Source organism: Protopterus annectens, chromosome 2.part1 (genome assembly GCF_019279795.1).
Source record: "Protopterus annectens isolate FY-2018-M chromosome 2.part1, PAN1.0, whole genome shotgun sequence".
NCBI classification, from domain to species: domain Eukaryota; kingdom Metazoa; phylum Chordata; order Ceratodontiformes; family Protopteridae; genus Protopterus; species Protopterus annectens.
Window position 1 is genome coordinate 1371532514 of NC_056729.1, and position 25638 is coordinate 1371558151.

General features: G+C 42.9%; 1 protein-coding gene across 5 annotated transcripts in view; it reads left to right on the forward strand.

Moving 5' to 3' along the window:
* KIAA0232 (KIAA0232 ortholog) overlaps positions 1–25034 on the forward strand; it is a 1643611-nt gene extending 1618577 nt beyond the window's left edge. For 4 of the 5 annotated variants that reach the window (XM_044062830.1, XM_044062834.1, XM_044062832.1 and 1 more), the window contains exon 9: positions 22004–25034. In XM_044062830.1, the coding sequence (XP_043918765.1) occupies positions 22004–22165 (162 nt within the window). In that variant the 3' untranslated portion in view covers positions 22166–25034. The remainder of the gene's footprint in view (positions 1–22003) is intronic. The other variant, XM_044062835.1, reaches the window with a different exon arrangement.
* The last annotated feature ends 604 nt before the right edge of the window (positions 25035–25638 follow it).

A 25638-nucleotide genomic window follows, 5' to 3' on the forward strand; every position in this document is an offset into this window, starting at 1 on the left:
CATTCTAAACAGCTTCCTGGTGATCCCAAAATTCAAAATGCTTACCCTACAGCAGCTGCTAAGGACGCTTCTCTAGCCACCCTAGATCTAAAAGAGGCCTACCTCCACATTCCTATCAGGGAATCATGCAGGAAATATCTCTGTTTCAGGGCAGGATCTCAACACTTTTAGTTTTCTGCGCTTCCCTTTGGCTTATCTACTGCTTCCGGAGTTTTCACAAAATGTCTGGCTCCGGCCATTGCCTTTTGCAGACAAATAAATATTCAGATTTACCCATACTTAGATGACTGCCTTATTCAGTCAGACAGCCAGGAAAAGCTTTTAAAGCACCTGGCCTTTGTAAAACCCTACTAACCTCCCTAGGGTGCACAGTCAGTGAAAAGAAATCCAAACAGTTGCCCACCCAAAGGATTATCTTCCTGGGAGCAAGCCTGGACACAGCATCCCAGGTGGTATACCTTACACCAGAGAAACAAATTTTCCTGACAGCCTACTTCTCTCAACTAGGCACCAGGCCCCAGCTATCTGCAAGGAAGATGCTGCCAGCTCTGGGATTCATGGCATCTTGCATACTAATTCCATATGCCAGACTGAATATTAGGAAACTTCAGTGGTACCTAAAAAGCCTTTGGTGTCAACTCTCTCAAGACCTGGAAACTCTTCTAACTATAATTCCTTGCCTCAGAAAGATTTTCTATGGTGGGAACAGCATGCTCCCAAAACAAGGGACTGCCTTTCTCACCACCCCCATCACCCAGACCCTCACCACAGACGCATCAGACTATGCTTGGGGTGCACACCTGCATGGCAGGTGCATACAGGGACAGTGGACCCCACAGCAAATCCCTCTACACATCAACCAAAAATAGATGATGGCTGTCCAGCACGCCTTGATAGCTTTCAAACCCCTTCTCTCTCCGGGGGCTCTCCTTATCAAAACAGACACCACTGTGATGTGGTATATCAACAAGTAGGGAGGGACTCACTCTTGCCCTCTATACAGCTAGCCATGACCCTTTGGCAGACAGCCTCTGCCATGCAGCTACACCTGTTAGCGCAATTCCTAACAGGCTCTCTCAACTCTCTGGCAGAGCAATTAAGCAGAAATCTTCTGAACCCACACGAATGGCAGCTCAACAGAAGAACCTTCACCCTAATAACTCCGAAATGGGGCACCCCAAAGGTCGACCTCTTTGCCTCCCACACCAACCATCAGCTCAGCAAATTCTGCACCAGGGAGCATCACTGCATGGCTTGGAAAGTGGATGCTTTGCCCTTCGCCTGGGTCAGTCTGTCTGTCTTTACTCTGCTACCTGTCACCCCCAGGGTACTGCTCAAAATAAAGAAGGAAAGACCAAGAACCATTCTTACGGCTCTAGACTGGCCTCAACAGCACTGGTGCCCCTTGCTATGCAGCTTGTCCCCTCTGCTCCCATGGCATCTTCCTCAGATTCCAAACCTCCTGACCCAGAGGGAAGGGGAATTCATGCATCTTCAATTGCAGACACTCAGTTTAGCAACTTGGCTTATTCCCTAACCTCGAACCAATCTGCCAACCTCAGTAAACAGGTTCTAGATGTTATCCATGAGGCCAGACGCCCTAGCACCAGAAAGTCTTATGCTGACAAATGGAAAAGGTTCTGCACCTGGATCCAGGCTAAGGGAGCTAATATGGCACAGCCTTCCCTCCCTCTCTTCCTGGATTACTTCGCTAACGTACTACACAGTGGCCTCTCTTTCTCCTCTATAAAATTCATGCCTATGCTATTTCTGCTCATTTTCCCACTGAGCAGCCCCTTTTCTCACACCCTTTGATCAAATAGTTCCTAAGAGGGGCTAGCAACTTGAGGCCACCCAGAAGGGCACCAGCCCCAGCTTAGGACTTGAATTTTGTATTGGAAAAGCTCAACCTGCTCCTTTTCGAACCAGCTTCTTCTGCATTGCAAAAATTTCTCTCCTGGAAGACAGCATTCCTTCTGGCCATCACTTCAGCCAGAAGAGTCTCTGAGTTGCAAGCGCTCATGGCTGTGAAACCCTTCATCATCTTCCATGCTGACACGGTATCGCTCAGAACTATCCCATCCTTCATGCCCAAGGGTGGTGTCCAGTGTGGCTCTCAACCAATCATTCATTTGCCCACCTTTTTTCTTAATCCCCAGAACAAGGGGAAATGATTCTGCACACTCTGGATGTGCACAGACAGCTCAGATTCTATCTGGACAGGACTAAATCCTCCAGAAAGTCTGATAAATTGCTGGTTAGCTTTGCTACAGGTGCAGAAGGCAAAGCTATCTCTAAATGGATAGCACACTGCATCCATTTCTGCTACAAACAACATGGAAAGCCTCCCCCTAAGGGGGGTCAGGACACACTCCACCAGAGCAGCCTCCACCTCTGCAGCTTTCTTCAGAGGAGTCCCTACCCAGGGACATCTTGGAGGCTGCCACCTGGACATCTGTTCACACTTTTACCAAGGATTACCACCTGCCTCTCTTCTCCAAATCTAGGGCAGGGTTTGCCTCTACAGTCTTGCAGGGCATCCTTGCCAGCCCCTAGTTTTTTTTTGACTGACTCCATCCATTTCCTCAGCTTTGGGAATAAACCCAAATGTGATGACTGCAACAGTGAAACATGAACATAGTACAGTTGTGCACACTTACCATAAATGTAGATGTTCGAGTGTATTCACTGTTGCAGTCCTGGTTTCCCTCCCTCCATCCCACTTTCTTCTCTTTCTTTACAAGGGACATATTGGTATTTACTTTATACTGGTGGGGTTCTTCCAGCAGAACCTGGCTCCTACTTGGGGGCTCCTGACAGGTTAGGGCAAGAAAAACTGATGCAATGGGGTTGGCTGCCTTACTTTATACTACTGATGCCCTGTTATCAGTCCTGAAGCGACAGCAATCAATGCAAAATACTAAGTCTCTGGTATTCAGGCCGGCCAAGGGCTACCCTGGCAGGGATAACCCAAATATGATGACTGCAACAGTGAATAACACTCTAACATCTGCATTTATGGTAAGTGTACACAGCTGTATGTTTTGTCTCCAGAGTCTCCAGATTTCTGATTCTTCCTGTGGGGGTGGTGTCTCTTTCTCAGTTGCTAGAATGTACCATTGTTTTCAGTGGGAGAACACTGAGGTTTCTTAGTCCCTCAGAAAATACTGAGTTGTTACAGAAGGATTTTCCAGAACTTGCAACCATCCCTCCTGTCCTATCTGCTTTAGAGGATCTTACTGTCTGTAATTTTCCTGATAGTCACCCAGCTGTCATGAAACAAGCAGATAGGATGAATAAAGTTACTCCGTATTTTAATTTTTTATACACTATTCCCAAACCTGACCCTGCAGCCATAGCCTTTAGTTGACTCCACTGCTGCTACTCTTGTTAACAAGGATGGGAGAATTATTGATAGGTACGGGGGGGTGGGGGGAGTATTTTTTTTACTTCTGCAACTTTTATTTTCAGAATTGTAAATTGTCAGGCTCATATGTTAAAATTTGTTCCAGTATACTGTAAAAGTGTGAAGAATGTTTTATCTACAGATCTGATGTCATTTTCATTCATTCCACAACTGTTTGGTTCGGACCTGACTTAGCCACTTCTTCCAGATTATAGACACTGAAACTCTCGAGCTCCTCACTCTGCCCATAATGTCCTATTCACCTCGCATACCTCGGATCTTGTTTGCCGCCATAATGTTTAGACATGGTCACTGCACTCTCAAGTGAGCTTTAATAGTTTTTGTGAATTAACTGCTTTTCATTATAATTCTAATAATTTCTATATATTTTAGTTTTTCCTCCGTTTAACCCTAGTTATTTCTAAGATTTCACCATTTTTCCCTTTTACTCTTAGAGTATTCTTAAGTACCATTGCTGGTATCCTGTCCTTGTATAGTGCATTTTAGTACTCCTCTTTTTGCTTACCATTGTTGGTAAAGGATTTTCCTGACAGGTTCATAGGTAGGTACTAGGCTATTGGCCCTAGGGGCCTATACAAGCCTAGCCAAAGGTACCCTGGCTTTCACCACCCAAGAAAATTATTTGAGGCCATGGCTTTGACACCAGACATCTGTCTCAGCAAGGCCCTTTTGTAGGATGTCCACATCTTTTGGAGTTTTGATTATGGCTCCTAGTTTGCAGTCATCTGCGAACTTTGTTAGCCAAATACCTTCTGTGTTGGCCTGTACTTCAGAGAAGTAGATACCAAACAGGAGAGGACCCAGGACTGAACCCTGTGGTACTCCACTTGTCACTGGTCTGAAGCTGGATTTGGAGTCTGCTGCTTTCACAGTGTGGGTTCTGTCAGTGAGCCAGTTGGCAACCCATCTTGTGACATAGGGATTTATACCTAGTTTAGTGAGTTTATCTATAATTCCAGAGTGGGGGATGGTGTCAAAAGCCTTGGCGAGATCTAGATAGGCTGTGTGAACCACCTTACCTTCATCTACGGCTTTGGTGACTGCTTCAAAGAAGTCTATCAGGTTTAGGAGACATGATCTGCCTTTTACAAACCCAAACTGGGTGGGGTCCTGAGTTTGGAGATTACCATTGTCATTGTTTATAAGTTCCATGATGATACGCTCCATAGCCTTGCAGACCAGGCTCGTTAGGCTAATGGGGTGGTAGTTTCCGTGGTCTGTGGTGGCTCTCCCTTTGTGGAGTGGGATAACTGTCGCTGTGCGCCATTCAGTGGGCACATAGTCTGAGGTGAGGCTATGATTGAACATGGTACTTAGGTGGGGTGCCAGTTTGTTCTGTAGTTCATGTAGAACACAGCCTGGGATGTTGTCAGGTCCCATGAATTCTGTGTTCTTGGCTTTGGATAGTGTGTTTTTTTACCTGTTCAGTCGTGATTACAGGAACTTTGCATTCTTCTGGTATAGAGATGGGCCCTTTAGTGGATGACAGAGGGGTAAATTTAGCACTGAACCTATCTGCCAGGATGTTGGCAATATCCGTTGGTTCTGTATATTTAGTGCCATTGTGCTGTAACTCAGAGCAGATCTGAGTGTTGCCATTGAGATTTTTGACATAGCTATAGAATGCTTTGTAGTTGTCTTTAGAGTCGGTGGCAATTTTGTTTTCATAACTAGCTTTGGAGGATTTTATGAGGGATCTCAGCTTCTTACTGAAGCTGACCAGGGAGTTTCTCCAATCATGGAATTTTACTCTTTTTTTTTTGTAACAGTTTCTTTCTTCTGTTGTAGAGTTTGTTTATGGCAGGGGACCACCAGATTGGCTTCCTTTTTTTGGAGGATAGCATTTTGGTTCTGTTAGGGATTGCACGATCCATGCACTCATGTAAGTGCTTATAAAGTGCATTTGTGTAGGATTCAGCAGTCATACCTCTATTGCCCGTCAGCATGGGTGCCATGTAGTTTGCCACTTCTGTCTTAGGGAGCGTGAAGTTGGCTTTGGAGAAATGTTTTACTGTGGTTTCCCTACTGGGGGGTGGGGGGGAGGGATGTGGATGTCTAGGGTGATTAGCTTATGGTCTGATCTGACCAGTGAGAAATTGACCTCTGGTGTGGAGCACCCGGTTGCCCATGTTGGTAATAACCAGGTCTAGGATATTGCTGCCCCTGGTGGGGGTGTGGATAAGTTGATCCATGGCATTGGAATTTATGAATTCCAGAAAACGTTGAGCACAGGAGTTGGTACATGAGTAGTTTTCCCAGTTAATGGTAGGGTAGTTGAAGTCGCCCATTATTAGGGTGTTAGGTTGTACCCTAATATTTTCCAGTGCATTAAGAAATGAGGAGTGGGAATCCTGGGGCATAGTGGGGGATCTGTAGCAAGCTACAATTTGGATTGCGGTCTTGCCCAGAGTTAGTTGCACTTGGATAATCTCGGATGTATTATGCTGAGCAACTAGCCTGGAGGTGTGGATATTCTTAATGAATATGGACATGCCTCCGCCTTTAGTGTTTCGGTCCAGGTTAGGTGGCCGAAAGGTGTGGTATGAATTATAGCCTGGTAATGCAGGGGTACTCTCTGGAGCCTTGAACCAAGTCTCTGTCACTGCACAGATGTCGATGTTCTCCATTTTAAGGAGTGCCTCGAGAGTGCATTTTGAGGTTTAGACTTCTAGCATTGAGTAGCAATACCCTCAGATTCTTCTTGTCTGTACCTGTTAGGGTGGTGAATTTGTCATTTGAACCTTGCCTAAAAAAGGCACTATAGGGGTGGCTAGAGCCTTAGCCAGTATCTGGAATCCCAGGGGCGACAGGTGCAGGCCATCTCTGGCAAAGCATCGTGGCTTGTCGATCATGTCATCCCAGGCAGACAGATACTGGATCCCCTTAGAATGACACCAGAATCTTAGCCAATTGTTGAAGTCAATCATTTTGTCCTTGTACTGTGGTATCATTCTGGGTGATGGCAGGATGCTACTCACGGCTAGGGTCATACCTGCCTGGGCTACAAGATCGGACAGCTCCTCCATGTCCCTTTTCATGTATGCCAAGGAGGTATTTCTCAGGTTATTCACACCAACATAGACAATGACAGAGTCATATTTGTACTTGTTGTGGAGTGACCTGAGTGCATGCGTTGTGGCGGATCCTGGCACCGGACAGGCAGCTGACAGTAACTTTCTCCTTGTTTAGCCTGGTGAGTGGAACATCAGTGTGCCTGAGTCACCTATGGCTAGAGTGTTGGGTACGTTGTTATGCTTTATGGGCTGTGGTTGAGTGGCACACTACGTTTGTGGGCTATGTGTCATTTGGGTTGTGTTGGGGGGTGGAGGTTGCTTGTGTTTCTGCTTTGGAGGTCCCTGTTGCTTGGGCAGGTTTTTACTGAGAGCCTCCGCGAATGTAGGTGTGTGTTTTGTGTTTCTATGTGTGTGATGTTCTTCATCCCACCTTGCTGCAGTCCTAACACTTGGGTAGTCTGCTGTCCCTCGGTCGGCCCGAATATCAGAGTATAAGGCTGACGTCGGTCAAGGCGCATTTGACTGACATCAGAACGTCAGGGTACAAATGCGCATGACCGACGTCATATCCTCAGTCTTTTTTGCCGCATGGTCCGATGCAGAAGCAGTGTTGCAAGTGCCGTTGCGTTCTGAAATTTTTCGAATCGGAGTTTCAGACCGAAGTCAGAGTTGGTTAAGTACCCGTTGGGAATATTTTGGGTTTTTCTTGCCTCAGTGGTTTACCGGATGTCAGAAAAAGTGAATAACTGTATTTCTTGTGGGAAACAGATACCGCATAGGGATTACCATAATTTGTGTATACCTTGTTTAGGACCTGAGCACGACGTTGTTGGATGCCGCTTTTGTGCTAGGTTTAATAAACGCACTATAAAGCGGAGGTTGGATTGTGCAAGGTTGGTCTTTGGGAAGCGGTGTAATTACAAAATGCCGTCGGATGCTCCGACGCCGGCTTCCTCTAAGAAGCGCAAGGACAAGGCAGTTAAACCTAGGTTAGAGGAGTCGTCCGAACCGGACGTCAGTTCTTTAGAGGCATCAGTGGAACCGGTGGTTCCGACGGAGGCCTCTCTGGAGTCCCAGGGAGAAACTTTGATTTTACAGGATGTGGCCTCCCAGGAGGCAGGGCAGGCTGTAGGGGCTTCTCAAGTAACTGTACTCCCCTCCCTTCCTAAGGAGTCTAGGCCCTCTCTTTCTGCTTCCAAGGCTTCTCCTAGAGGCAGGTCTAGTTTAGCTTCTGTGGGTGTCGCTCCCAGTTCTTCAGGTGCTGTGCCCAAGAAGCACATGCTCAAAATGGCAGAGGATTTAATTACTTTAATTAGAGGCTCTATGCCCCCTCCTGAAAAGAGGCCTAGGATGGAACCTGTGTTGGGGGATTATGAGCAGGCTTCGGATGTGTCTGAGTCTTCGGCTGAAGACTTGCAGGAGTATTCTCATTATTCTGATTCTGATGTGGATGATTCTACTCCTTCTGCTTCTCCTCCTGAGGATTTTTCTTTCAGAGACCCTTCACTCCATGAGAGAGCATTTTAAATGGGAAGGTCAGGATTTCTCTGATTCCAGGAAAAGGCTTAGGGAATTTTTGTTTTTACCCCAGCATAGGCCTTTAGCTATACCTCCTGTTCTGAATGTGGTGGAAGATGTGTTTGCAGAGGCTTCTCTTAATCCTGATTCTTTGCCTCCTGCTCCTGTTAAACCAGATAGGTATTACAGGGTGCCTGAAGCTAATAAGTATCTTTTAAGAGTCCTAGGGCAGACCCAGAAACTGTTAGCCAGGGGCCTAAGGGTGTTAAGGCTTCTGTTGTCAAGAATCCGGTTCCTGCAGATAGAGAGGCCAGGGCCTTGGATAGATGGGGAAAGAAAGTTTATACTTCTTCCACTCTAGCCATGAGAGCTTTGAATTGCCAGTTTCACATGTTGAAATATCAAAATTATCTCCTTTCTCAGTTGAAATCTAAGGTTGATGCTCTGGCGGAAGGTATTGACTGTAAAGAGTTACAAGAATTTAGTGCATGTTTCTGAACAGGTGGGTAAGCATTCTTTGCAATGTGGTTTTGATGCTGTACAGGCCTCGTCTAGGGTGGCTGCCACTGGGTTAGTTCTTCGCAGGCATGCCTGGCTGAGGGATCAAAATTTATCTGCCCATGTTAAAACTAGAATTTTGGATGCCCCTTTGCAATCTGATGTCCTGTTTGGTTCTCCTGTTGAGGCAGTTTTAAAGAAAATGGAAGACAAGGCTAAGTCTATGCAGACTGTTAAAGATTTTTTGCAGGTTCAGCCTCCAAAGTTTAGTAGAAATTGGCCTACTAAAGGGTGGACGTATCCTTCTTATGATTCCCAGTCTAGGGGTAGATCTAGACGTGGCAGGGGCAGAGGTCAGGGCTCTTTCAGGCCTAGAACAGGGAGTTCTCCTGCACAGTCTGCAAGTGAGGGCAGGGGTCAGTCCTTTCGTAAACAGACCCAATGACCTACCTTTTCAGCTGCCAGATTCTTCTCGCCTGGCAGCACCTTTGGGAGGAAGGTTGGCACTTTTCAAAGAAAATTGGAGTTTGATTACCCAAGACAAATGGGTACTGGATATCATACATCACGGTTACAGGTTTTATTTCCATACCTTGCCTCCGTTCAAAGGCATGCCAGACATTCCTCCTCAACAAAGAATAGAGGCTCACAAGCAAATTTCACTGTTACTCCAAATAGGGGCCATACAGCCGGTTCCTATGTCAGAAAGGGGCCTAGGATTTTATTCTCGCCTGTTCCTAGTCCCAAAGAAGGGGAACACGTGGAGACCAATTTTGGATTTATCTGTCCTCAATACTTATCTGGACATTCCCAAGTTCAAAATGTTGACGTTGCAGCAGCTTTTACCTCTGCTGGGAAAAGATCATTGGATGGTAACTTTGGATCTCAAGGAGGCTTACCTTCATGTTCCTATCAGACTAAAGTGCAGGAAGTATCTGCGTTTTCGAGCTGGGACTTCTCACTATCAGTTCTCTGCATTGCCCTTTGGCTTATCTACTGCCCAGAGTGTTCACGAAAGTTCTGGCTCCAGTGATAGCTTTCTTCAGGCTAAAAGGAATACAGATCTATCCTTATTTGGACGACTGCCTGATTCTGGCTCAAGGAAGGGAAGAGCTTCTTCATCATTTGGAATATGTGATAGCAGTGCTAAGATGCCTGGGGTATTCTGTGAACGAAATAAAGTCCAGTCTAGTACCCTCTCAAGACATGTGCTTTCTGGGTGTGAGACTGAATACAGCATCCCAGATGGCCTTTTTACCCCGGACAAACAAAAGAATCTATCCCTTTACTTCCTTCAGCTATCTCATCAGTCCGGGCTGACTGCAAGGACAGTCCTTCAAGCCTTAGGGTTCATGGCATCTTGTATTCTGGTGCTTCCCAATGCCAAACTGCATATGAGGAAGCTACAATGGTATTTCAAAAATGTATGGACACAGCACTGCCAGGATCTGGACACTGTCATTCAAATAATACCTTGCATTCAAAAGGAATTTTTGTGGTGGGCTCAGGAATGTCACCTAAACAAGGGACTCTCTGTGACCCGGCCAGAGGCGAGTCAGATTTTAACAACAGATGCCTCAGACATAGCTTGGGGAGCTCATCTAAATGGAAAGTGGATACAAGACAAGTGGCCTGCCAGACTGCAACATCTACATATCAACATGAAGGAGATGTTAGCAGTCCAGTTTGCATTAATAGCTTTCAAGGATTTACTTCTTCCAGGGCAGGTGTTGATTCTAACAGACAACACAACTGTCATGTGGTACATCAACAAGCAAGGGGAACACATTCTTATCCTCTATGCAGGCAAGCAATGATTTTGTGGGAGACTGCTCTCAGTTTACAACTAAATCTTCAGGCAAGGTTTCTGCCGGGAGCACAGAACTCCTTAGCAGACGTGTTAAGCAGACAAATCATGGATCCCCACGAGTGGAAACTGGATCTTCATGTATTTCAGAAATTGACAGTGTCCTGGGGAACTCCAGACATAGATCTGTTCGCTTCTCCACTAAACCACCAGCTGCCAAAGTTTTGCACAAAGCGGTTTCATCCCACAGCTTGGAAAGTGGATGCTCTTTCTTTCAGTTGGAAAAATCTTCATGTGTATGCCTTTCCACCTCTGCCTCTCCTCCCAAAGGTACTTCTGAAGGTCAGACAGGACAAGCCAAGGATGATTTTGATAGCTCCAGATTGGCCTCGACAGCACTGGTACCCACTACTGAGAAGTCTAGTACAGAAGCCTCCATGGCCTTTGCCTTTGATTCCACATCTGTTGTCCCAGGAGGACAGTCATTTGATCAATGTCAAACTTCACTCTCTTCACCTAACAGCATGGCATATTCTGTTTTAAACCATAAAGGGTCTCAACTTCCACAACAAGTTTTGAATGTGATTTTGGAAGCCAGAAGGCCTAGTACAAGGAAAGTGTACGCAGATAAATGGAAGAGATTTTTATTTTGGAGTGCAGCTAAGGATTTGGATGTTTCTGAGCCTGATTTAAGTGTGGCTCTTCAATATCTTACTGAGTTATTGGACAAAGGTTTGTCCTTCTCTTCTATTAAGATTCATGCTGCAGCAATTTCAGCTCACTACGATTGTGACCCACCATTGTTTTCTCATCCTTTATTCAAGCAATTTCTTAGAGGGGCAAAGAATATAAGACCCCACGAAGAGCTCCTACTCCTGCTTGGGATCTCAATTTTGTGTTGGAGAAACTCACTCTACAACCTTTTGAGCCTGCAGCTACTGCTGAGTTGAAATATTTGTCATGGAAAACTGCTTTTTGTTGGCCATTACCTCTGCAAGAAGGGTTTCTGAATTGCAGGCCCTTATGGCAGTTGAGCCTTTCTTAATTTTCCACAAGGATAGGGTATCTTTACGTACTAATCTTTCCTTTATGCCTAAAGTGGTTTCTAGTGTGGCTTTAAACCAAACTATTCATTTGCCTACTTTTTATGCAAATCCCCAAACTAAAGGGGAAAAGATTTTGCACACTTTAGATGTACACAGGCAGTTGCGATATTATTTGGACAGAACTAAAGGGTTCAGACAATCTCAGCAGTTATTAGTTTCTTTTGCTTTGTGCTCTCAGGGCAAGCCCGTGTCAAAACAAACTATTTCTAAGTGGATTGGATTTTGCATTGCTTTCTGTTATTCCCATCATGGCAAACAGATTCCAGCTGGGATTAGACCTCATTCCACTAGGGCTACTGCCACTTCAACAGCTTTTTTGAGGGGGGTGGCTACTAAGGATATTTTAGAGGCAGCCACTTGGAGTTCAGTGCATACCTTCTCTAGGCATTACCACCTTCCATTGTACTCTAAATCCAGGGCTGGTTTTGCCACTGCTGTGTTGCAGGGCATTTTGGCAGCTCCTGCTTCATTATAATTTAGCCATCCTCCCTTACCTCTGCTTTGGGATTCTACCCAAGTGTTAGGACTGCAGCAATGTGGGATGAAGAACATAGTACAGTTTTGTACCTACCATAAATGTAGATGTTCGAAGATCCACATTGCTGCAGTCCAATTTACCCTCCCTCCTTCCCCTCTGCTGTTTGAGGTGGTTGTGTGGGTTGGGTTATCCATCTGAGGTATATGGCATTTTGTATATATTGTATATATTATACATATTTTTGGTGTTAGGCTAGTTGGTTGTTTAGTTGTGGTCTATGGATTTTGACCTTTCTTTTTAGGGTCTTCTGACATCTGGGGCAAGAAAAGACTGAGGATATGACGTCGGTCATGCGCATTTGTACCCTGACGTTCTGATGTCAGTCAAATGCGCCTTGACCGATGTCAGCCTTATACTCTGATATTCGGGCCGACCGAGGGACAGCGGACTACCCAAGTGTTAGGACTGCAGCAATGTGGATCTTCGAACATCTACATTTATGGTAGGTACAAAACTGTACTTTTTGGTGGTGTAGGTTTTGAGGGACTGTACTGAGTGTGGTGTGGTGCAAGTGTTTACCTTCTCCTCGTGACTGTCTAGTCCAGTCTTGGGTGAAGAGAGCTTTGCTTCCAGTTTGGCTATATAAGTGCATCTCTCACAGGTTGTAGTGTTGGGTGGTAGGAGGAGAGGGTTGTCTGTGTACATGAGGCAATTACTGCATTGCCCCAAGATGCCCAGATTCATCAGGTAGACAGGAGAAAACACCGGGAGCTGACCCTTAGACATGCCTGGATAGGTGCTTATTTGTTAAGTACTAGAAACTGTTTTCCTCTAGACAGTGAGGAAAGTTGAGTGCTGTAGTAATTTGTAGCTTATTTAGTGCTTACAATAGGTTCTGAACAAGTGCTGAAAAAAAAACTGGCTAGTACTAAGAAACAAAATTAAGCTAGAAGGCTTCCCTCCAACACTGAAAGGCTTGGGCCCTAGAAGCCTACAAATAGTCCTGGACACAGCAAATATATATCCGGGCTAGACTGCCCACAGGAAAGGCAGGAAACAAGCTTAGAAAAAGGTTTTTTTTTTTTTTTTTTTTTTTTTTAGTGGAAAGAGAGAAAGGAGTAGCAGAAACTAAGCTGATTGGCCTTCTCATATGTTCTCCCTGTACTGGGTAGAATGAGGTAATGGCACTAGACTGGGAGGAGGGTCCCAGATCAAATTTACACTAGGGGCGGGCAACTGCAAAGCCACCAACTATAAAAACACTATACCAACAGGGAGGGAGGGTGGGAAAAAAATGCAGAAATGTTTCTCACAGCTGAAAAGCAGCAGTGAGACTTTAAATTAAAGTTTTAAACAGCTAAAGGAGCCTCTAGAAAAAAAGAGTTTAACTGCAACAAGTTATCAGAAACAAACAACCCAACAGATGCTTAATAAAAGTGGACATGTTTGTTTCTGCTTTATCATGAATGACAAACCTTCAGGTTTTAAAAAATGCTTGGTCTGTGGCCACAAAATACCAAATTCAAATACACATTCAAAGTGCGTGTATTGCTTAGGGCCTTGTCACCTAGACTCCCGACTGTGATATCTGTAAAAGGTTTAATACCTATGCTTTAATTGGCTGAAAGAATAAGTTGATTCTTAGGAGCTTGCTGTCCTGTAAACCTGCATCTACAGCCTCTGGAGCTCAGAACCCCAAAAGTTTAGTCAAAAAAGGGGATTCTCATACAAACGAATCTCGTAAGAGGTCTCTGGGTTCGAGAACATCTGCTACTTTGGCTCCATTATCAGAGCATCCTCTTAAACACGCCACAATGTCAGATCCAATGGCTTCGAATCTGAAGCCTAAATAAATTGCTAAGGATCCTTTACATCAATTATTGCCAGACCAAGTCACCTCATGGCACCCATCACCCTTTTTTGTACAATCTTTTCAGCACCACTCAAGACCCTCATCCACGGCTTCATCCATGCCAATTTTCCAGGAGCCTAACCAAAGCAGATGCAGGCAGGATGATGAGGAAGTTTCTCAGGATGCAAAAATCAATGGAAGTTTTGACTCCAACCCCATCGGGTCCAGAGACCCTTGCTAGTACTACACCTCTGCTATTAGCTCCTTCTCCCATCCGATCTTTGGTTTCGGAGCCATTGCATCTGAAGTTGTCAGCATCTTCTACTCCGATGGTGTGTTTGAGTGGTCCAGTACCAGATACTTCAATGACAAACAACTCTCGGAGCCGTAGTGTCAGTGCTGGCTGCAGGATGTTGGATTTGGCTCCGAAGTTGTAGGAGCCGTCTCTACCCCTCAGAGCTTCGGCGCTGGATAGCTCAGCTCCAACTCCCCCCTCAAGCAGATTACGTTAGAGGTGAAGGGAATCGATGGTGTAAAAGCCTGCCTTATCAGATTCTTCTGTGTTTGTTTGTGCAAAGTGTTTTGCCTTCGAGATAGTGGAGAGAGCCTTCTGACTTCTCTTCCCTCTTTGACTCCGACTCCCCAGTCCCATTCAATTCTGCATCCAAGAGCTTCAGTCATCCATTCCACTGGGACAGCCAGCCCAAATCATCCAAAAGGTTATAGCAATCTCTTCCAAGACTCCCCGGAACATCCCTCTGAGAAGGTTCCTCAGAGGAGGAGGTGCAAACGGAGGCAGACTCTCCACAAGAGACTGTCTCAGAGTACACTGGCTTAGATGAAGAGGAAAGGTCTCCCAGATCATCACCCGATGATGTCTCATTTGGAGGCCTCTTAGAACTTAAACAAAAGGGTGGCTGGTCCCCTGATAACCCTTCCCAAGAGGAGTCTGTGTTCCTGGAGGGCTTTTGAGCTGGCCCGTCTTACCTCCTGGGTGACACTGCCCGTCGATGAGCTCATTGATTTAGTCTCTCGACAGGAATAGAAGGTGGTTGACCTGACTGAGCCAATCTCTTAGAGACCCGATAGGATCCTGGCAGCACCTAATGATAGACCACACTAGAGTAAAGGAGTCCCTGCTGATGCCGTGGTCATAGCAGTGGCCACTAGGAAGGAACTGGCAGAATAAAGTCCCTCTGTCCACTCCCCTAACAGAGATTCTAGGGCTTTGGACAGGTTCAGGGAAACGCATCTGTGCTTCAGCAACCTTCTGCCTTAGGTTGCCGAATTATGTGGCATATTTTACATGACTCCAGAGAGATTTGATCAAGGAACATCCCAACTTCCTTTCTGGTACCATATACTTTGAGGTAGAGACTGCTATTTCTTCACAGTTGGCTACCATTCAGTTTTTTTCAAATATGTCCATGAGGCTTGTCTTCCACACAGCTGGAGGTATGTTACAGTGGGTGGCTTCAGGGATTTCCATGAGGGGAGACGCAGCTGGAGGTACGTCACAGTTGGTGGGTTCAGGCATTTCCATGAGGAGACATACCTGGATGCGCTGTGTGATTTTGCAGAACCCTTCAAATCTTCTTTCATCGATGCTGCCTTTAATAGAACCTCCTTATTTACCCCCAAAGTAAAAGACACCCACTGTAGGTGTGAGCAGGAAGAGAAAACTGTGTCTCCTGTAGGCGCATGTTTTTCGAACCCTCAGCGGACATTTTCTAGGAACCAACGAGGTGGCCAGAAAATGTGGTTAAAAAAATTCTAGGGTCCCTTCCAACATCCACCTGGAGATAGTTCCCCCAGAGGCAGAGGGGAAAACTCCAATGGAAGACACTGTCCCCGTGGCAAAGGTGTGGCCCACATAATCAGGGATCTAGGGATACCTTCTCTTACAGATCCTATCAGTGCTGTTGAAAGGAAGCCTGACAGTCCCTTTCTGGAGGCAGTCTGGGGTCATTTATCCCTGCCCCAGAGAGTCTAGCTAGAAATTGCACAAGATTAATGGGTGCAGAGGATAATATCCAGAGGCTATATAATACATTTTCCCCATCCATCCCATTAAAATCAAATAAAATCCCCTGTGTTCCACCCAGTCAGAGGAAAGCAGCAAAACTAGAAATAAACAAACTGCTAGAAAGAGTCATCCAAGAGGTCCCCCCAGACCTGAAAGAGCCCAGAATTTATTCAAGATTCTTTTTATTGCCAAAAAGACAGGGGTCTTGTGACCAGTCTTGGATCTCAGCAGACTAAATAGATTGGTTCAGCATACAAAGTTCCAGATGGTCATGGTCCTGTCCATTTTGCTGTTTTTGCTCAAGGACAACTGGATGTGCTTGATAGAGCTTCAGGGTGCATACTGTCACATCAGAATGATCAAACAATCCAGAAGGATATGTAAGCGTCCGGTTTGGAACCAGTCATTAACAATTCAGAGCACTGCCCTTTGGTCTCATCACAGCTCCCAGGGTGTTTACCAAGTGTGTGGCAGTAGTTGTAGTTCATTTGAGACTGCATGGATTCCAAGTGTTTCCATATTTGGATGACTGGCTCATAACCACTCCGACCAGGTGAGACGTCCCCACTCTGGACCAGTAATCAAGAAGCCTAAATTCTCACCACTGACACTGGAGAGGGATGGTCACTCGGAACAGAAGTGGATACACTCAGTATTTCCAGATGCAGCTCTCTGCGTCAAGCACAATTTCCCTTAAGAGCTCACAGAGAATACACTCAGTCCGGGGTCTGGATTTCTTTATATCTGTCTCTTACCAGTGCCCTAATAAGACTCCCCACTGGCACAGCTGTAGAGTTGAAACCTCAGCAGAGTGTCCAAGCCAAGTTCTCCACCACTTTCTCTGTGAAACCAATACTCCAAGCAGCTGACACACACACACCCCTGGGAAAGGCTGGCACATATTTACCTGCTTTGCCCCCTTCTACCCAGACTATAAGGTAGTAGTCGCTGCCACCAGACACTACTAAGCTAGCTACCCAAGGCTTTTGCAAGGGTGCACAACTGTACTGAGTGCAATTAATATTAATTCACATGGTAATGTTGACCAAACAGCCAGGCTTCAGGAGTGGCCACAGTGTCATCAATAGATATAAGTACTCTGAAAGGTTAAAATATTCTCTAAAGACCAGCCACAATGAAAAGTTTAAATGTATGTAATAATGATTAATCAAAGAACATGAAAATATGAAATATCTATTTACAGTAAACACCAGAGTTTCAGTCACAGGAAACACTAAAAATTGCACAGGTAGAAAGATTCACACAGTTACAGGAAAAACAGTACTTAACTATTCCTACTATGTTTTCCTGACCTGATCTAGAGGATAACTGTTCCTTCTTACTTAATAGAGTACGGCAAGATGAAGTAGGTGAAGGATCCTTCTATGTCAGGTTCCAAGAAACAGACTGCCCTAAGACTTCTGTCTCACCTAGTATTAAAACATTATTTTTGTACAGAATGACAATGCATACATCTGGTCATCTGACTTCTGGTTCCCATGAACCCCCATTGCTAGAACCTGCCAGGATTTAGTACCTACATGTCATTTTGTACACACACAAAGAGCATTGCTCAGATCTGGTGCAGCTTCTGGAAGTTATAAAACAATTACAAACTTCTGCTTTTCCTACAGAGACTAACAAACCATGTTTCTTACAGATATTGCGTCTCTGGCTTCATTCAAAACTGTGAGATAACATGTTCTTGGCCTAGATCCAGTAATTTAATTTCTTACTATTTTTCAAAGTTAGGTGGATTAAGATTAACCTCTTCTCCCTTTTCTCTTCCATTTTCCTGTGTTACAGTGTATACATTTAAACAGTTACAATAATGAATGTACATTTTTTTCTGACCAGCAGGGCACACTGTTGATACATTTTTAACACAAGCAGCTTTACAAATAAATTTTTCAACAAAAGCATCTGTACAAATCAGCTTGATATTCAAATAACATAATTCTTTACTAAATTCCAGCTAGCAGTGCTGGTGTATGTTACACATCCACTGCCCTACTTCTCCTGGCATAGCTGGCAATACTTCACATTGTCACACCAAGCATCAACTAATTCAAGTACGGGTCTGCTTTCTCCAGGTGTTTCCTTATCTGGGGATTTCTGTCAATTACAACAAATCTCAACTCAGTCCAACTGTGACTCTGAAATTCATTGGTGCTCTGTTCAATAAGGCCACTCAAATAGCTTTTCTCCCTGCCTCAAATTCAGTCATTTCAATTCCAGGTCAAAAAGATCATTCAGAGTTCTTCTCTTTCAAGCTCATCTGATACTGCAGTCATTGGGATCCATGTTCAGTGACGCTCATTCTGGTTCCATTGGCAAAGTACCATATGAGAGTCCTTCAATGGACACTAGCAATTCAATGGTCTGTTCCCCAACAGCCATTATCCAGTCGAGTCAAAGTAACACAAGCTTGCAAAAATTACCTTCTGTGGTGGATTCATTCCAGTGAAATATAAGAAGGTCGTCCCTTTGTTCTTCAGATTGATAATATGCAAGTGGTCTGGTATATCAAGAACAAAGTTGAACCAGATCTTATCCCCTTTGCTGAGAACCTGAGAGAGTATGGCAGTGGGCGATCCCATCCAATCGCTTTCTAGTAGCAACTCACATTCCGGGGAAATCTAGTGTGATTCCAGCTAAGTTAAACAGGTCTCTTCTAATGCCCCATGAGTAGTCTCTCAACATGAAGCACAGCGGAGAGGATTTTCTTTCAATGGGGCCAACCATGCTACTATTTCTTTGCATCTTCCCTCATCAACAAGTGCAACAGCTTCTTTGCACCAGTTCTTCATCACATGCTTTCCCAAGTAGTGATGTAATCATTTCTTCCTTTCCAGGTGGGGAAGGGATTTTATTCAAGGATGATCCTAGTTCCAAAGAAAGACAATGCTTGGAGACCAGTTCTGAATCATTCTTTCCTAAACCTGTTTGTGTTGGTTCCCGAATTCAAACTGATGTCAATTCACAACCTGTTAACTCCTCTTCCTCTTTCAGATTTTCCTGGTAACATTAGACTTATAAGACACTTAGTCACGTTCCTATTCATTCAGACTTCATGCGTGTTGTAAGGTTTTGTGTGTCTGGATCTCATTATCAGTTCTCTGCCTTACCCTTTGGACTGTCCACTGCACCAAGAGTGTTCACAAATGGTCAGTCTCCAATTTTAGTTCATTGCAGGGTGCAAGGTTTCCGTTTAGCTGAAATGCTTATCTTTGCAGAGTCTTTTTCAAAATATCAGGAGTCTCTTTCTTGGATGAGAGATCTCTTGCATAAGCTTGGATTCCAAGAGAGCATTCAAAAGTCTTTCTTGACTCCCTCACACAGGATTGTGTTCCTGTGATGTCAGCAGTTACCACAATCTTCCTCACAGAATAGATCTACTCCGCAAGAACAGGGATGTTTTGATGCACCCTGACATCAGTCCTCTTCAGTTGCCCTGAATAATAAGGGTCTTGATTACTTTTTAGCACTTTTTTTTCTGAGGATGTACAATAGGTATTAATGGAGGCAAGAAAGCGAGCTACTAGAAAGTCATATATTGAGAAAAAGGTTTCTAGTTGGTGCCAGCAACATAACCATCACCTATTCAGGGCTAGTTGTTCTATGGTTTTACAGTATTTGTTTGACTTGTTTATCCCATGGTCTTTCTTATTCCTGTATCTGTTGATTTATCGGACATTTCAGCATGTCTGCCCATGGATCCTCCACTTTCAGTGCAGTCTCATATCAGAATGTTCTTGATAGGGGTTTTGCATAAGAAGTGGCTCTTCATTGGTATCTTAATTTTGTATTAGAGAAGCTAATACTTGTTCCATTTAAACCAGCTAATCTTGTTGACTTTGAGATTTTTTAAAAGGAAAAGAGTTTTAGTGATTGCACTGACCACTGTAAGAAGAGCATCGGAAATGCAAGTTTTTGTGGTGAGTTAGCCCTACTTTATTTTATTTGACATTTGTTGAGTGGGACAGTCCGACTGAGCTTGTGCCCTTTTTCAATGGAGGCCCGGGGAAAAAAGCTCCACAGTACAATTAAACAATAAAAATTACAGGATTAAAGTGTAAAATACAATAAAAATGATTAAGCAAATGTGCATTACAGTACAAGTAAGAGAATTCAGCAAAAGAGGCATTTAGACTAAGTATTAATTATTGAAGCAGGCAGTAACAAAAAAGTGTCAAAAAATGCATTAGAATTAATTTTCCATAGGGTTAGGGTTTCTTTGAGAATGAATCCTTTTATTTCTAAAGTAGTATCCAAATTTACTTTAAGTAAATCTATCCATCTGTTTTCTTTCCTAAACCTAAAAATGGGGAAGAAAGGATACTCCATACCTTGGATGTCCTCAGACGACTCTGGTACTATCTCGACAAAACTAAATCTTTCATATCTTCAGATCAATTGTTCATTTCTTGTGAGGTTACGGACAACCTCTGTCAAAACAGACCATTTTAAAATGGTTGTTTAAGGCTATTACATTTTGTTATACAAACCATGACAAACCTATTCCAAGCAGGGTCAAGGCCCACTTCATCCGAGCCTTGGCTTCTTCTGTGGCTTTTTGGAAAGGGTTGGATACTAGAAGTATTCTAGAAGCTGCTACTTGGTCCTGTCGGCATACTTTTTAAAAAACTAAAGCGTGAGAGAGCATATTTTGTTAGGACCATTCTCCAGGGACTCCTGGACCCTTCTCCTTCCAAATATTGTTAGCTATGGTAAAAGTAATGTCTTGACTTTTCCTGGTTAAGGGCCGCCAGAGTGGAACTCCAGTCCGCTAATGATTAGCAGTGGATTTTTACGGTGCCGAGGTGGCAGCCCGATGCCCATCCTTCAAAGAAGGCACACCCATTCACGCACGCACCTACCTGCATGTCTTTAAGTGTCACTCGACCATGGGGAGGACATGCAGACTCCACACAGAAGGCGCCCCAGTCGAGAATCGAACCAGAGAACCTCTTGCTGTGAGGCAACAATGCTAACCGCTGCACCACTGTGGCCTAAATATTGTTGGCTATGGTAATCTACCCATAATAGTTAAGGCTATTTAGCAGTGAATGATATGAAGAACATAGTACAGTTGTGTAAGCTGAAGTTACCACAACATGATTGCTGCTCCAGTAGCCACTCCTTCCCTCTTGTTTTTTTTAGTGCTTTTATGCCAGGGTGTGGACATTTATTTTTTGTTATTCCTAGCAGTGTCCTTTCAGCCTCCCCTGTCTTTGCTGACAGGAAAGCTTTAAAGGTCTTCATGCCCAGGCTTCTCTTTTTGTCAGCTCATCTCAAGCTGCTCGAAAGTTTGGGGACGTGGAAGGTGCCCTGAAGCATTTGAGCATCTACTGTTATGGTAAGTTCAGCTTACACAACTGTAGCTTTCTTTCCTGTACCAGTATTCTGTTCTCAGAGTTCACATGGTAAGTGTAACTTATTTTTCATAATTCCTCTCCCCTTGACATGTCATGCACACTCGCCCAGCAGTGATTCTAATGTATACCCCTGCCAGTTCCATTATCACTGTTATTAATCTGCTGTTCACAGTAAGTAAGCAAGCACAGGTGTTAAAGATGGCCAACATTTTCAAGCTTGCTGTGTAGAATTTTGCATAACTGGAAGGCTAGGTGTTAATGTACTTCAAAGGTGAAACATAAACCAGAAGCATTACTTAACGGTTATCTATTTTGTATTACTGTCTTTTATAGTTATGATTTTTTTATGCATTAAGTTGTTGCGTAATTAGAGTGAGTTGTGCTATTTATACATTCAGCTTGTAAAATCATAATTTGTAACCAGAAGAATACATAACTGGGTCATAGCCACATTAACCCAAGGATATCTGTGATATTACATAACAAAATCTCTCAGTTTGTGTGAACCCAGGTAGTGCAATGCAGGACACAAAACCTAATTGGCACTTGTCCGATAAAAATATATCTGCATTTCCATTCAGAGCAGTGGCAGATATGAAGTTAACATTAGGTGCTTTGTGCAGTTAGGGTGGTCTACCTTTTCTATTTTGCGCAAATACAATACATGGGAAGCTGTACACCTTGCACTTTCTGTACAGATTTTGCATGGGGCAGAGACAACTTTGCCTGTATTACCTCCTATTGGAACATTATTTTGACACCAGTGCTGTTTTTTCTTCATATATTTTCCCCCAGAGCAACTGTGAAGTATTTGTAAAACTGTTTAGTTCAAGACGTCATTGATTTAACAGTTAAGTATGTTCATTGTGGTTTAACTAAAAAATTTTTTTCCTCCTTAGACTACAGCTACTCATGATGCGTACTGTATGAGTGAAAGAAATTCTGAAACAAGACCGAATGAATTCCATAGTGTGATTTTGTCCAGTGGCGGTTCTGTCTGTGATGAAATTACCGAAGGTGCAAATGAATGGGCTGAGCATTTTTCACGCACGAAGCTATAATACTGAGCAGAATTTTTTTTTTTTTTTTTTTTTTTTTTAAATAAATTAGATTAATATCTTCAAGGCCTGTTACTCTAAACTACTTCTTTCCTGTCCAGTTAACTGATTCAAATATGTATTTATCTTTCTCTTCTTGATTCCAGTTAGGGACAATCCAGTAATATGAAGCAAGCATTTTTCAAGCAGTTTATTGATCCTTGGCTTTTTAAACTAGAATAGGTTGTGTTGTCAGATTAAGAATGGTTGTGCATGTGCCTGTCCTACTGTCTTCACTGCTTTTTGCATCATCGCTGCATCACAGATGTGCAGTGTGTACCAACCCATCTTACAGTGCTGCAGTTCATTAGTAACTTCTGCTGTTCAGAGAACCTTGGCTTTGGCACGTCTGAGCTTTATATTAAAATAACTGGGAGGTAAATACTTAACACTGTAGTCATTCAGTGCCTTTCTGAAAGCAGGAGCAGATCATAAATGAAATAGTCCAGTTTTCAGTCCAAAAAAATAAGTAAAAAAAAAAAAAAAAGTTTAATTTTGACGTAGGGATGTCAGGGGTGTGCATTAGAGATGATTGACAGTACTGTGTTTTTGACCCAGTGGGTTTCTTTTTCCACTGAACCTAAAAAAAATTAGCAAGGTTTATGATATTTTTACGGATTATAAAGGTCCGGGGTTTATACACATTTGACTGAGTAAGAGTGTTAGGAAATTCATACTTCATGGTGTAGTGAAGGATTGTTTGTGGTCGTTCTTGCCTGCAGCTTAGAAAGTTGTGAATTTCACCCTGCATAGCTAGCACACTTTGAGTTTATTCATTTTGTTTTGTGTATAAAAAAAAAAAAGTTTCACTTAGAAATCCTGTTGCGGTTGGCTACTGTTATACCTGCGATTTTAGTGGTAGATATTGTATATTTACAGAGGGGTGTAAGGAACTGTTGCATCTGTTGAATTAATGAGGGTCAGCATGTGCAGCTGCTATGTAGTGATTGCATTAAGAGGTTATTAAGCAAAAGGCAACCCCCACATAGTGTATTGATATGTGGGGGCGGTGTGTGTGTGGGGGTATATATTGTATACATATGTATCTGTTCACGCACATGGGTATTAGATGCACGTACATGCATACATAAATAGCAACTGTGTAAAGCTGGGTCATTTCCTTTTACAAACGCAGTATGCAGATATAAAAATCAAGCAGAGGTAGTGTTTGTAAAGCAAACCTAGTCAGTAATGTAATGATTTTTTTGTGTAAAAATTAATTTGTACAGTAAGTACTATGTGAAAAAAGAGTGCATCAGTCCTCTAAGGGCTTAAAATGTTTTAACAGTCATATTTGAAAGCCAAAAAACAGTTCCTGTGACTAAAGTTATAGTTCAGAAATGGAAACTGAGCTGAACTTTGAAATATGTTCATGATTTTGGAAATTCTACAAGATGGCTTGTATTATATGAGATCACATCAAAGTGCAGGTTATAAAAATTAAAGCTTTGTTGGCATACAAATATGCTTATCCATACTGAAAATAAGGTGGTTCCATGCAGTAAGTGGCATGAACAGTGTATCATGCAGCTATGTTAAGATTATTTCCATAGCCTACAGTGTCAGTCCTGTATTAATGGATGTTAACTTGACAAACTGCATCATTCAGGTGGGTTATTAATCCATATCTGTTTTTTGCTGTTAAAGGTGAACATGAAACATTATCCTAGTTGTATAGGTGTTGCTCTTTTCTGCATTGTTGCGTGTTAATATTTCAGTCATTGTTAATGGAGAGATGATGTTGGCCAAGACAGAATGTGTATAAATTACATTTTCTGCGATGCAATGAGGTTTAAATATTTCCTGCATTTCTAATGCATGTACCTGTAAAACTGAATAAACTGGATGAAATGTTATGCAAAATTTAGATCACCATTAGTCTGTCAGTGAGACTTTGAGAGATGGCATATGTAGCAAGGTTTGAAGTACAACTTCTTTCTAAGATAAGAGTAGTGGGGCTAGTACATGAAAGAATATACCATCTTTCCCAGGCTACCCAGTGAATAGTTGGCTATAAGCAGTAAGTTAAAAAGGCCTTAGGGAAAGACAGTTGATTTGATCTTTCTTAATATCAGCAGAATCTATATTCTAGTAAAATGTGGTTCTGTAACCTGTATTTATTTTATTTATTTACAGTTCTTGGCACTTAGGTTATCAAATCTTGTTCTGCTAACAGATAGCTGGTCTTTAACAAAATCATTTTAGAATGTGCCCAGAATACAGCGAGACACATGTATATTCTTGTATATAATTTTAACTACGATAGGTAATGTAAAATACTGTAATTTAAATATCTTGGTGGGCATATTTCAGATGCATCCTTCAGCTCATTTTACATAGAGCTGTCATTTAAAAGAAAGGGCTCGGTGGTTATAGAGGTGCTGTTTCCATGCAGCTTAAACTGTGATGACACAACAACATACCAGCGCCTTTGGAGAAACATAAGATAAATATAACTGAGCTTTGGCAATAACAAAATTATGTCTTCACTTCTTTCTGTAAGTGACTGAAGCTTGCACAGTTTCAGTAGAGGGACACGAGTGTATTTTTATGGTTATTTTTTTTTCTTTGTGGGTGATTAAATAGGAAAACTGAGATGAAATGCTGGAAAAGGTTTGGTATCTGTTACAGAACTGGCAAAATGCTGAAATGCACTGTTTGTGAAGCGCATTATTAATCAGTAGCACTGAAATTTCAGTTTTCATTCCTGGGCTGTAACTTCTTTTCTACTTTCTGCTTCAAGTGGTTGTATTGTTCAGATTTCATGTACACCTGAGTAACTGATTATGTTTCATTGTGGAGTTAACACCAAATAAAACTCAGAAGGAAAATATTGAAATGTTTTGTGTGTTTTGTACTTGGCAGATTTCTTGAATATAACGAAAGTAAATATAAGGAGACACGCTAGGAGTAAACAGGTCAACAGGCAGTGAATAGCATTTGACAATTACAACATATTTTAAGCAACCAAATGTCATTGTTTTCTAACACTATTCTTGTAAGAGTCTTCATATAGGACCCATTCTCTCCTGTAATAAAGCATTCAGCCTAGTTTTTAACTTTGTATTGTGATCCTGTTATATGTTGGGTCTTAGTCATTTCTGCCTGGCACAGTTTATCCTGTTTGATATGCTTAATTGGTTAAGTAATAATGTCTTCATTACTACTGTCCTGTAGTTTCTGCTCTACAGTGTCCTCTCATAGTTCTCTCATAGCTTTAAAAACGGTCTTATCTTTTAAAGTATGGTGTGAACATACTTCTGTAAAATTAGATGCTTAAATTTAAGGCTCAGTGGAGCAGTGTCATTTATAATGTTTGAGAATTAACTGTAAATGGACATCTGCACATCCATCCTTTAAACACTAACCCCCATTAGGTAACCATTCTCCTGTCCTCTAACAGGATTAGCCAGACACACTGTAGAAAATGAGAGTGT